Source organism: Sebastes fasciatus, chromosome 15, assembly GCF_043250625.1.
Source record: "Sebastes fasciatus isolate fSebFas1 chromosome 15, fSebFas1.pri, whole genome shotgun sequence".
NCBI classification, from domain to species: domain Eukaryota; kingdom Metazoa; phylum Chordata; class Actinopteri; order Perciformes; family Sebastidae; genus Sebastes; species Sebastes fasciatus.
In genome coordinates this window covers 20,372,887-20,385,678 of record NC_133809.1, presented here as the reverse complement: position 1 = coordinate 20,385,678, position 12,792 = coordinate 20,372,887, and the positions used below count along the sequence as shown (strand labels likewise).

General features: G+C 45.3%; 2 protein-coding genes across 3 annotated transcripts in view; one reads left to right on the top strand and one right to left on the bottom strand.

The window, feature by feature from the left end:
* The first annotated feature begins 621 nt into the window (after window positions 1–621).
* LOC141783089 (zona pellucida sperm-binding protein 3) lies at window positions 622–5,414 on the top strand. Its single transcript, XM_074660061.1, has 8 exons — window positions 622–1,306; window positions 2,588–2,700; window positions 2,783–2,889; window positions 3,011–3,185; window positions 3,281–3,395; window positions 3,467–3,546; window positions 3,641–3,729; window positions 4,691–5,414. The coding sequence occupies exons 1-8, from the start codon at window positions 869–871 to the stop codon at window positions 5,323–5,325; spliced, it is 1,752 nt and encodes a 583-aa protein (XP_074516162.1). The 5' UTR covers window positions 622–868; the 3' UTR covers window positions 5,326–5,414.
* Window positions 5,415–5,651: 237 nt separating this feature from the next.
* Window positions 5,652–12,792, bottom strand: part of LOC141783088 (uncharacterized) — a 33,375-nt gene continuing 26,234 nt past the window's right edge. For both annotated transcript variants that reach the window (XM_074660059.1, XM_074660058.1), the window contains exons 6-8: window positions 12,249–12,350; window positions 7,944–12,062; window positions 5,652–6,617 (exon numbers count right to left, since the gene is read on the bottom strand). In XM_074660059.1, coding sequence (XP_074516160.1) covers window positions 6,553–6,617; window positions 7,944–12,062; window positions 12,249–12,350 — 4,286 coding nt within the window. In that variant the 3' untranslated portion in view covers window positions 5,652–6,552. The remainder of the gene's footprint in view (window positions 6,618–7,943; window positions 12,063–12,248; window positions 12,351–12,792) is intronic.

Genomic DNA, 12,792 nt, shown 5'->3' with positions numbered 1-12,792 from the left:
AATCAAGATATTGTGACTTGAATCAAAAACATGATTAAATAAAGAAGTGTGCAGCCAAAGAAAACGACCACTGGTTCCCTTTAAAGCAGCAGTGAGTAGAAATGTGAAATATGATTTAAAAAAAGTTATTTTCATTAAACTGTCACTATATCCTGACAGTAGTGCATGAGACAGGTAATCTGAAAAAAATCATGTACATCTGTGTCCTCCGGTGCTGCAAGTGGCATCTGCAAGGTTTCACAGACCGGAGGAAAACAACCAATCAGAGCCGAGCTGGAGCCTTGCCATCTCTGAGCAGCTGACAATCACTCGCGTACTCCGATCAAACCGTCAAACTAGGTCGCGCTGATCAAATATGAATCAATATTCTGTTACTGTAATGCGTATTTCTTGCCTCAAATGTTTTCAGAAAAATCTTGTAGTATACTGTTTAGCTGTAAAATGAGAAAGTTTGTGACCCGGCAGCCATGTTGAGATCAGTTGAGGAAATACCAAGCACTGCCCACCAGCCGGAGCACAGCCAATAGGAACGCTCAATAGAAACACTCTCGCTGAAATGACCTGTGATTGGCCAAAGTCTCCAGTCAAAGGCTACATTTTTTAAAACAGAGCCATGAGGAGGTGCAGAAGTGTAGGTATCTCTCAGAACACTTGAATTACAATATGCTGAAAGGTTATTATGGATTTTTGATGCCAAAAACATTCTGCCTACTGCAGCTTTAAAGACTGAAATGAACCAAAAGACGCAGCTTAACGTCGCCTGTTGCTCCTCCTCGTCACTAATTAGCAGCAGCTGGTGGCTGCAGTGCTGCTTTTACTCACAGATTGATGAAAGGGTTTGGTAGAAGAAAGACAGCAGTCTGTTGCGATGAAAACAAAGTGGCGTCTCTATATCTTGTGGAGTGCTTTATCACTTGGCCTCCTCAGCTGTGCAGCGGACACTTATGAATCTCCATTTACCAGAACAACGAGGAAACAGGTCATCAAACCAATCAGACAGTCGAGTAAATCCTCTCAGAGGTTCTTCTCACCTGCCAGCACTCCTCCGTTGTCTCAACTCATATTCACACCTCCATCCATGCGTCCAGAGCCAAAGATCCAGTCGGACTTTGCTTACCTGCCAGATGTTTCTGTGACCTGCTCCACGTCTGACCTCGTCGTCCGGGTCAAACCGTCTTTCTACGGTCTGGGAGCAGGAGCAGAGGAGCTGAAACTAGGCAACAGCTGCCATAGCAACGGTGTCCTCCGACCATACGGTGACCTGCTCTTCACCTATACTCTGACGGCCTGTGATGTCGTGCGTGAGGTGAGAAGTGTTTTCAGACTCCCTCTCTCTCTCTCTGCATAATCTTGAAATCTATGGAAGTTTTTATGTGACTTTATTAGTTGTAATTCACAGAAGACTTTCCACAAATGCACAGGAAACGATATACAAATGCGAAATAGATGCACAAATGCGTGTTTATCACTTTACATGTAAACCTGTGGCCGTTAAGTCAACGAAAGTCAGCGTCGGGCTCGAGCTAAAACCACAATATCACTCTATATTTCACCTGCTTGGCAGTAATGTTAGCTGACCAGACAAAAGTCTCTCCATGAACATGATTTAGATCTGATCCTAGTGTTGGCTTTTCCTGCTTCAGCCCCGGAAGAAACATTATCATCTCCCGACTGCGCCCGCCGGAGGGAGACACCGGCACCCGGTCGGAGACGACAACGTTTCTCGCTGCGGAGCCCCGTCACTTTACAAGACACGAGAAACCTCTGTTGGTCTGGAGGAGCTGCAGCATTTATTTTTGCACAAACGTCCACTGTACATTCACTAGATATTCTCAGAGCTAAACTAACTCTTCTGCAGTGTGTAGTGAGCGCGCATGCACGTCTAGAGGTGGCGCGAAACAGCGAACGCGCTCGGTGTCTGAGAGAAGGCAAGCAGGCAGAGGAGCAGGGACTCCAGCCACATGTGAGCGCGCATACGCGAGCGCGCATGGGATCCCGACCCGGTAGATTTTTACGTGTAAGAAGTTACAAACAGTCCCTTTTTAAAATACGTATTTACAGAGTAAGTTATGCGTATTTGCAAATCGCCCTGTATTTTTGTGGATGTGACTTTACACAACACAAATATACAAAAAATACGTTTGCAGGTAGGGAAATATTTGTAGATCATGGTACATATTTGTGAATTGTCTTCTGCGGGTTACAACTATTATCTACAGATTTACTGCGGTTCCAATGCGGACAAAATTCTGTAAACAAACAGGAGGGAAGTTACAAATGTCACGTGGCCCATAAATCCACAGGAAGCGATCTGCAAATGCGAAACAGATGCACAAATGCGTAAATATCACTTTACATGTAAACCTTAAAATACGTATTTACAGAGTAAGTTATGTTTATTTGCAAATTGCCCTGTATTTTTGTGGATGTGACTTTACACAACACAAATACAAAAATACATGTTTGTGGATAGTGAAATATTTGCAGATCATGGTACACATTTGTGGAATGTCTTCTGTGGGTTACAACTGATAAAGTCCAATAAAAGCTTCCATAGAAATCACAATGTCTGACTCCTCTTTGACAGTCACCACGCGGTTATCTGCTCTACAAATTCGTGCTCCATTACGAGCCGTCGTCAAAACGTTTCCCAAGCAGAGCGCAGCGGATCGATGTCGACATTGAATGCCGCTATCAAAGGTTAGACTTGTCTCTCAGCTATTTTCAACACATTGTGTGTGTGTGAGAGCTCGCTATTTACAATCTCCAAAAAACTGTCCAGGAACCACCATGTGTACCAGCTGACTGTGAAGCCCACCTGGGAGACTGCTGTTGTGCGTAAAAGGCTGAAAGGAAGTCCAAATGACTTCCAGATGGAGTTGATGGATGGTATGTTTAAAAGGAACTGTGGATTGTAGTGATTAAGAGCTGTGATTTTGTATGTTAAAGTGTTGATGAAAAGTCTATGAAGTGGCTTCATTTGATGTGATATATTGTAATGAACTCTTAGATTCATGGAGCAGACCAGCTAAATCTCAGGTGTACCAGCTTGGAAAGACTGTTAACTTCCAGGTCTCTGCTCCTCATCTCTCAACTGGTGGGAAACTGTACATCAACACCTGCTATGCTACACCATCCAGTGGCTCTGAACCATCTCTCAAATACACCATCATTGACAAATTTGGGTGAGTGATGGATGGTAAAAATCTTTTGGTTTTACCCTTGGTGTTGTGATTTGCAGTTAACTGAGACCATAGCGTCATAATGTTGACATCCACAGCTGCATGCTGGACAGCAAGAGCGACCCCGGGGCCTCTCAGTTCATCTCTCAGACAGACAACACCTTGAGATTCTCCCTCAAGGCTTTCCAGTTCACTTCAGACCCTGACACAGAGGTGAGTTCAGTGTATAATTCTCTGGATTCACACAGTTTTAGCTGCAGCTTTAACCCTGTTTCCATTTTTAGGTCAGTGTTCACTGCAAATTATTTGTCACATCTGAGGATCCGGGTCCTGCACACAAATCATGCACCTACAGAGGGAACAGGTGAGTGTTGACACTATAAATTAAGTTTCCAAATAGGTGATTTTTTTGGTGTTTCCACGTGGATTGAGCATATTTAAATTTTTTGCCATGACAGGTGGAAGGCCCTCACTGGCGACGACTCCGTATGTGAATGCTGTGATTCGCAATGTGTGACCTCTAAACCCCGGAGAGCCATGATGGAAGGTATGTGGCAGTCTTTCTTTTTTATTGTATTCATATTTATGCACCCATTCCTACTCAGATATACTGGATTGTTGTGGTTGCTTTAAGTCACACTACAAGTGTCATATCCAGTGGCGGCTGGTGGACATTTTTCTAGGTAGGGCTGTGCCCCATCCAATGAATTTCAGCAAACATCCCGGTATGATTTAATGCAAAAAAAAGTGACGGTATCAAAAACACATTACTACTTTTCAGTTAAATAATTCATAATTATTTTATTCCAACAGGAAGAGTAAATAATGCTTTGAAAAACACAACAGTATAAAATGTACTCAGTGGTGGAATGTAACCAAGTAATTAAATAAAATTTTGAGGTACTTCTACTTTACTTGAGTATTTCCATGTTCTGCTACTTTCTACTTCTCAGAGGGAAATATTAGACTTTTTACTCCACTACATTTATCTGACAACTTTAGTTTACAGATTCAGATTATTAATACAAAATATAATCACATTAGAATCAAATTACAAATTAAAATCAAATTACACATATTACTGGGTGCATTCCATATTTAAAACACATATATTGACTATTTGTGTAATTTTTATTATTATTTGAGTAGTAGTGTTTTTTTGTATGTGAGTCAGGTAGGGTGGCGCCCTAGCGCCCTCTATTGGCCAGCCGCCACTGTTCATATCTCTAGCTGAATCTCTTAAGACCAACTAACAAAAATGAAAGAGGACCCATTATATAAATTTTTCAGGTGCATACTTGTATTTTGGGCTTCTACTAGAACATGTTAACATGTTTTAATGTTCAAAAAAGGCTGCAGCACCTCTTTTCCCCCTATGTCTGAAATGCTCCCAAACATGCACAAAAATATATAAAACACTAAAGTAAAGGGAAAAAGCACAAAAGCATAATAGCTCCTCTTTAACAAACAATGAAAGTGATCATTAAAAACATCTAACTTTTTTCCAGGCTCTGCCAGCAGTGGGTCATTGCTGGTCTCTGATCAGCCGTACACAACAGAGGATGGCTTCCTACCAGTCAGCATGAGCAGAGAAGGCGATGCTAAAGTAAATCACAGTCATGAGAACCTGTGGGAAAGTGCGGATGCAGTAAAGTATGATAATTACGACGAAGAGCAAGATTACGCAGATGAAGAAGAGAAGCAGCAGCTTGAAGAAGCTGAAGAGGAAAGTGGGTTTATCCTTGGAGTGATGACAGAACCTGATCTAGATGAGTTAGGTTTTAGGGAGAGGGTCTCAATGGAGGAGAAAGAGTCTGGAGTGAAGAATTCAGATCAGTTCGAAGAGGATGGGTCAGGGTACGAAGTACTAGAGGAGAGTGACGAGGAGGAGGAGGAGGGATTTGAAGGAAGAGAAGATGAGATCCATTTGAATCAGAAGGAAGCTGAAGTGTTGCGTCATTGGGTGCAGTTGGAGCAAATGTTCCCATCAGGAGTCGGCATACAGAGAGAGTTAAAGCCGCTGGTCTCTGAAGGAAACAGGAAGCATACAGGTAGAGGTGAAGAGGATGATGGGGTGATGGCCTCTGAGGTGGAGAGGGAGAATGATGATGTTGAGATGACCTGGTATTTCCCGTGGAGGTAGCATTAGTTTAATGATCTGTTCAAAGACTGTTGTAACCCTCCATAATGGAAGGATATTCAGAATTATTTCAATAAAAACATGAAAATGCAGTTGGTCTACTCTTTTGTCATAACTTGAAACCAGACTAAGTCACAATTTATTTACTAAATGATTAGAACAATAAGCCGCGCCAATATGACTACTCCTGACAATTATGAATGTCAAAATAGTCTAAAATGACACACTTATTTGTACCATACATACTTGAGGCTCAAGAAGAGGAGGCTGAAATAAGAAAATACAGGAAAATTGGAAGGTAAAAGGATCCTCCTCAGTCAATGTGGCAATTTGATCTGTCCATAAAACTTTATTCTTTCCATGATAAATGATTTATTACATTACAGTGTCTGAAACCAGCTTGAAATATATTATAGTTCAACACAGAAATATCACACTGTATGAGCAATAACTGAGGAATGGCAACGCCTCCATTATCAGTAACTAAAAGCAGCAGAAAATAATGACTAGTATTGCTTTACATGTCTGCTCCTTTCTGTGGCGTTAAGTCACGCATCATAAAGAGCTTTGAATCATAAAAAAATTACACGTGGGATTTTTGAGAACATAAATTGGGAAACGATTAAGAGCTATACAAACAAAGATGATTTAAATGATATTCGGATGTAACACAACATTGCAAAGAAGAAGAGACCGTCCTCTGAACATGAAAACAGGAAAAATAACTTAATTTTTTTTTAAACAAATATAATTGGTGTGGAAACTCTTTTGGAGAAAATACAAACAAAACTCTGTAGCACAGATCCGTCATTACTGGATATGTTAAATGTACAAAATCTTGCTATATTTACAGATGAGCGCCCAAAAGTCCCATTGTTGCGAGTACTGACTAAAGCTCTGATTCAGCAGGACACAAGTGGCACTAGAGGGCGATATAGTCCCATCTCTTGCAACGGTAAAGCTCAAAGACCCTCTGGCAAAAGAAAATATGCTGTTTTCACTCTTAGTAAAATGCAAAATGAGTACTTGAGAAAATTAAGACCCACACCATTAACATCATCAAAGTCAAAGGATTTCCTTTCAAATCCAGAACTTCTCCAAAATGCAATCTTTGACACAAGCATCTCATCTATCCAAATCCAGCTTCTTGTCTGTCACACAAAGACCCACTTGCAGCAAATTTAGTGTTATTGGTTAAGTCCTTCCCCAGGTCTCCTTCACTCTTTACAATCATGTCGATGGTGCCGCTCCTCCTTCAACAGTACCTGCTGTCCCATTCGTTTTCTCCGCAGCATCTGAGGTTGGACAATTTAGGCAGAGTTAGTTTGACGGAGTCTAGAAGAGTTGTACAATAACATAAAAACTCATTTGGATTTTAGCGGCATGGCTCTAAAGATGGCAGTGTAGGTTGGTTGCTCCACCACTTTGGATGGATTGCCATGAAATTTTACATTAATTTCCTCTTCAGAATTAATTGTAATCACTTTGTCCACGCTAACAAGCTAAACTAAGATGGTGAACATGGTAAACATTAAAGGTGCTAAATGCGAGATCGGGAGCATTTCCATTAACTCAACAGCTCTCGACATGGCGAAGAGGAGATGTCACGCATCATCAAGGCGTCATATCTTTGGAGTACAACACATGCGCAGTAAAATCTGGTCTACACTCGCCAAAATTGAGCCAATCGCAACTCACGACCGCAGCTCCAGTTACACTGCGCATGTGCTATACCCCATACCCCAAGACTCATGTCCCAGCCTCTTTCAATGGGCCTTGGCCGGCAGCTCGCAGCTAACGATGCTTACAGCGCTAACAATGCAGAGATAACAGTGTACAGTTACGCTTCCATAATGATGCAGTCGATCGGGACGGCGTTATCAGCTGTAATCGGCGTATAAGAGCAGTGCAGAGCCGCGTCCGTGGGCCAGCCAGTGGGGCACGCTCAAATGCATGAACATGCACTAAAAGCATGCGCGCCCGTGACAACACACAGAGGGGGAGCGACTTCATTCTCTGCTCAGGTAGACATTACTCCTCTATATCTTTAAATGGCAAATAGTTGTTTGCTGCTATATTAATGGCTCTGCATATCGTATAGAGCACCTTTAAACCTGCATTGATGCAATGTCGGGCTAATGGAAAGAACAGGAAAACCTCCCGTTAATCCCACTTTGGAGTGTTCCTACTTTATTCCATGATAGTTAACACCCCAGCTAACCTTGTAGTCACGTCATAGAAATAGCCTAAATGAGCTACTTTGTGGTGTTACATACTTGTTAACAAGTGAAACCAGGTACAAACTGTTTCTAAATTAGCTGAATTGATTCTATTAGTATTAATGTTGTAATTTATTTAGAAATATATAAATATCCTGACTTAGAATTACATTATGGGAGCTGACGTGAACTGTTTTTCAGACTTGGTTGCTCATAATTATGGTCAAAATGATATGACGTGAACGTGGCCTAAATACCACTGTCACGTTGGTATTGAGCTCAAAGGATTCCTCTGCCAAAGTACAGCCTCACAGAGCCGCTAACATGGCTGTATAGACTCTTAGTCTTGTTCATCATTTCCAGTCTAACTCTGCTTTATTTATAGTGAATAATCTCTCTTACCCATGATACTCTCTTGCAGTGCTTCCTGTCCTGCAGTTTGCTCCGTCCCTTCACTGGTCTCAATCTCTTTGCCCTTTTTGGGTTTCTTTGCAACGGGCGGTGGCATCTTCTTCACCCACTCCGCTTCACTCGCCACCTTAGTTACAGGGGAAACCTCCAACTTCTTCTCTACGGTCTCCGGTGCCGGCTTGGTCTCAATCACCACTCTTTTGTTGCTCTTGGAGAAGATGAAGCTTGCTGTGCTGGTGGGGGACCTGTGGAGGTCTATCGGTGATGTTGGGGAGTGCAAGCTGAGGCGAGTTGGGGGGCCGGCTTTTGATCTGGCTGCTGTCCTCAGGCGGATGGCCTCCTGTAGGTTCATGGAAGGAGAGGCGGTCATGGCAGGGGGAGACTTTTTCGTAGGGGAGGCGACTGGGGATGAAGGTAGAACCAAAACAGACTGGGACATGGGCAGCGCTGGTTGTTCAGTAACTGTAGCAGGTGGAGAGGTGGGTGGTGGCGAGGTGGATGTTGGAGAGGTGGGAGAGAGGAGGATCAGAGACCGTCTGATGGGCTTCTGAGGAACTTCACCATTGGCAGATGTGGTTGAGACCGGATTGCTGGGCTGCTGCTTCCTCTTCGTGACCTCAGCCTCTGGTGGATCCTGAGCTTTAGGAGGCTCAGGGCTGCTTTTGACTGACCGCAGCATGACCATCTGCAGAAGGGTGGGGGTAGGAGTGGGTTCCTCCTGTACCACAGGGACAGATGTCTGCTCCAGGGTTTGGTTTTCTGTGCTTGCAGGACTAGGCTGATCCTTAATATCGGCGACACCCTGCACAGGTAATGGTGGAGGTAAAGGGGCAGGTTCTTGAGCCTTTTCTGGTGTAGGAGAATTTTCAAGAGCTGGTGGGATGGAGACTTCAGATGGTGGTGAAGGGGAGGGCTCCTGGCTTGCTGGACCATCAGTGGTCTGGGGCACAACCTGAGGTTGGAGGACAAGCTGTACAGGAGGCGGAGGGGGGATACTCTGAGGGGGAGCGACAATACTGTCAGATGTTAGGTTAGATTCAGATTCAGGTGGGATGCTCTCTTGTGGGGGATCAATCTCCTGCTCTGATGACTTGGGTTGTGATGATAGTGGTGGTGGAGGTGGAATACTTTGTGGTGGAGCAAACTGGCTGACAGGCGTCGTCTCTTCAGAAGATTGACATGCATTCTCTTGAGAAGATGGAGGAGAAACCTCCTCAGTGGACAGGGCGGAGACCTCTTTAGGAGGCAGAGGGGTGACCTCGATAACCAGTGGAGGGGAGACCTCTTTAACTGGTGGAGGAGATACCACCGTAACCAGTGTGACAGAGACGTCATTAACAAGTGGAGAGGACTCTTTGGGCCTCACAGGAGAAACCTCTTTAGGTGGTGAAGGAGGGATTTCTTTAGGTGGTGGAGGAGAGACCTCTTTAGGTGGTGAAGGAGGGATTTCTTTAGGTGGCGGAGGAGAGACTTCTTTAGGTGGTGAAGGAGGGATTTCTTCAGGTGGCGGAGGAGAGACCTCTTTAGGTGGTGAAGGAGGGATTTCTTTAGGTGGCGGAGGAGGGATTTCATCAGGTGGTGGAGGAGAGACCTCTTTAGGCCGTGGCGGAGGAGAAACCACTGTAGGTGGTGGAGGAGAGACCTCTTTAGGGGGTGAAGGAGGGATTTCATCAGGTGGTGGAGGAGAGACCTCTTTAGGCGGTGGCGGAGGAGAAACCACTGTAGGTGGTGGAGGAGAGACCTCTTTAGGGGGTGGCGGAGGAGAAACCACTATAGGTGGTGGAGGAGAGACCTCCTTACGCGGTGGCAGAGGAGAAACGTCTTTAGGTGGTGGAGGAGAACCCACTATAAGTGATGGAAGAGAAACCTTCTTAGGCGGTGGCGGAGGAGAAACGTCTTTAGGTGGTGGTGGAGGAGGGACCTTTTTAGTCGTAGGAGGGGAGACCGCTTTAGCTGGTGGAGGGGGAGCCATATATGGTGGGGGAGGTGGGATATTCAGTGGTTCAGCCTCTATTTTCACCACTGATGTAACAGACGTAGCTGTACAAGAGGAGTCTTCACCAGGAACGGAGCTCTCTGGTGGCACCTGAACGGGTAGAACTAACCCCACTTCACCAAACATTGGGGGAGGCGGAAGAGGTAAATCATTCCCATCAGTCCCATTGACGCCCGCTTGTGCCATTGGTGGAGGTGGTGGGGGCCAGGACGACTCGGGGGATGTGGTCTGTTGGGGAGGATGGTGCACCAGAGCAGGAGAGGGAGATGGAGGCATGCGTACTAATGAAATGGCAGGTAACGTAACCTCTGGCGCTTGTATGGATGCCTTTTTGACTTCTTCTTCTTCTCTCACTGCTTCCAGCCTTCCTTCACGTCTCTCTACAGCCTTTGCTAACATCACACTTATTATGTTGCTTACTTTTACTTTCTCAACTTTTTCTGTCACATCGCTATTTCCTTTCAAATCAACATTCTGCTCAGCCAGTCCGTCACTCAAAATCACACTTTCTTGAACTTTCTTTGTCTCCAGCACATGAACGGATCCGTTAACGGACTCCACCGTTACAGCCGGATTATTGTGTTTTCTTTCTACCACCAAGCTCTTCACAGAGCCCTCTGTAGATGCAGAGGGAGACTGCCTCTGTTGTCTCCTGTCCTTTGGATTCTTCTTTATGATGGCCTGAAGGTTATCGGGTGCCGGGGGTCCCAGCAGCAGCTCAACGCTACGCTTGCTGTGAGCCCATACCTCTGGAGGAGGGGGCGGAGGTGCATGGACTTTAGGTGGCGGAGGGATGTTGAAGAGTTCTCTCAAGGCCCTTACAGAAGGGCTGACATTGACGGTATCGACTGCGGTGTCAGGTTTGAGATCCTTTGGCTGCTGGAGAGGGGATGCAGTTGAAGCAGCAGGAGCGGACCCGGGAAATAACCTTTGAAGCTTTGCCAAGATGCCTCTCTTGTGGGGCTGTTTAGAAACCTGTGTGGATGTGCCATCTTGGCTGGAGTAGCCACTGGATGGGGAGACTGTTTTGCTTAGCTTATTCTCCTGATGTGGTTTCTGCTTCTCTTTGGAAACCGCTCCCTCTGCCTTCTGTGCCTGCTGCTGGGATCTGATGGGACTGAATGACCCAGAACCTGCGGAGTCGTCCAGAGAACTGGTGTCAGCATGATATCCAGGGCTGTCTATGGCTTTGGAGGGCGCAGGAGAAGATCCCGGTTTGTTTTTTTCATTTTCCTCACCAGAATTGACCCTAACCTCTGTCAGATCACGTGACCGTCGCTTCATCTTATTGTGAAGGGAATAGGAGCGGCTTGGAGGAGGAGGAGCCTTCTTGGATTTCATGACAGAGAGGCTGCGACCAAACGGCCCATCTTTCTTAGCCTCGTCTCCCTTAACAACAAGCCTGCCGTTTGAAGCCTTACTGTTGGAGGAGTGAACACTGATTTTGTCCTCTTTAGCGGACACATCTCCGTCCTGCAGCCTCTTCTGTCTGGGGGTGCTGCTCCTGGAGATGGTAGAGGAGTCAGACACCAAGGTCTCTGAGGAGTCGGAGTTGCTCCAACAAGAGCTGTCGGACACATTGGGAGGGTTCTGGCGGGAGGCGGAGGTTATGTTGGAGGATCTGGAGGAAGTGGTTCTGGAGGAAGAGGCTCTAGAGGAAGCACGGGACGGGGACGGGCTGGATAGCACCAGGCTGCTCTTGCTGACGGTGCGGACGCTGTTGCGACTCCGTCCGCGGCTGATTTCCACCACATCGACGGAGGGTCGCAACACAGCATTGGGAATGATTTTGGACATGTAGGGGGCCTGGGGTGACATGGATATGACGGGGCTGGGCAGACCCTCAGCGGTGTTCATCCAGGGTACGACCAAGGACTGAGATCTCTGCTCATCTGACAAGTCAGTTCCCAGGTGGTGCAGGTCATCCCTATGACTGGCACTAAGCTGGTCGAGCTGGTCTTTGTTGAGGGGGTGGATGGCGTTCCTTTTCTGAAGGCTGGTGCCGGCTCCCTGTTGTGGCCCATCAGTGGTTGTTGGGCTGTTTTCAGTGTCCCCATTATAAAGCTGTTCCTCATCGAACTTCTGAGTCACTGACCAAGCCGCTCTGTCCAGGCCTGAGAGGAGACAGAAGTTCATATTAATAACTGAGGAAATGGACATATAAAGCATCCATATTTTCTATACAGAAGACAGTAACACAACTATATTCAATACCATGATATCTCTGAATATAGTGCACACAATTTAAATAGTAATTCATAAACAGATGTCATAATACGTTTAAATGATGAGCTGCTTACCAAGTTCTCTCTGAACATGCTGTGGGATACCTCCAACAGTCTTCCTGTGTCTTCTCTTTGTCTTGGTCTTTTTCCCAGAGGTCAAGGGCCTGAATGTTGATTCTGGGCAGACACAGGGATGAGAGAAAATAGAGGAAAACATGATCCACTGATCCTTAAAACAATCAATTTAAAGGTACAGTGTGTATGATTTGGCGACATCTAGTGGTGTGGTTGCAAAATTCCCAAATTTACTTTAAATGGAGATGTAGCAAGTAATTAATATTCTTATCAACATGGGAGTGGGCAAATATGCTTGCTTTATGCAAATGTATGTATATATTTATTATTGGGAATCAATTAACACCACAAAACAATGACAAATATTGTTCAGAGACCCTCACAGGTACTGCATTTAACAAAAGGCAACAACAGCTGTCAGTGTGTCAGTGTGCTGATTTGACTATGACTTGCCCCAAACTGCATGTGATTATCATAAAGTGGGCATGTCTGTAAAGAGGAGACTCGTGGGTACCCATAGAACCCATTTTCATTCACATATCTT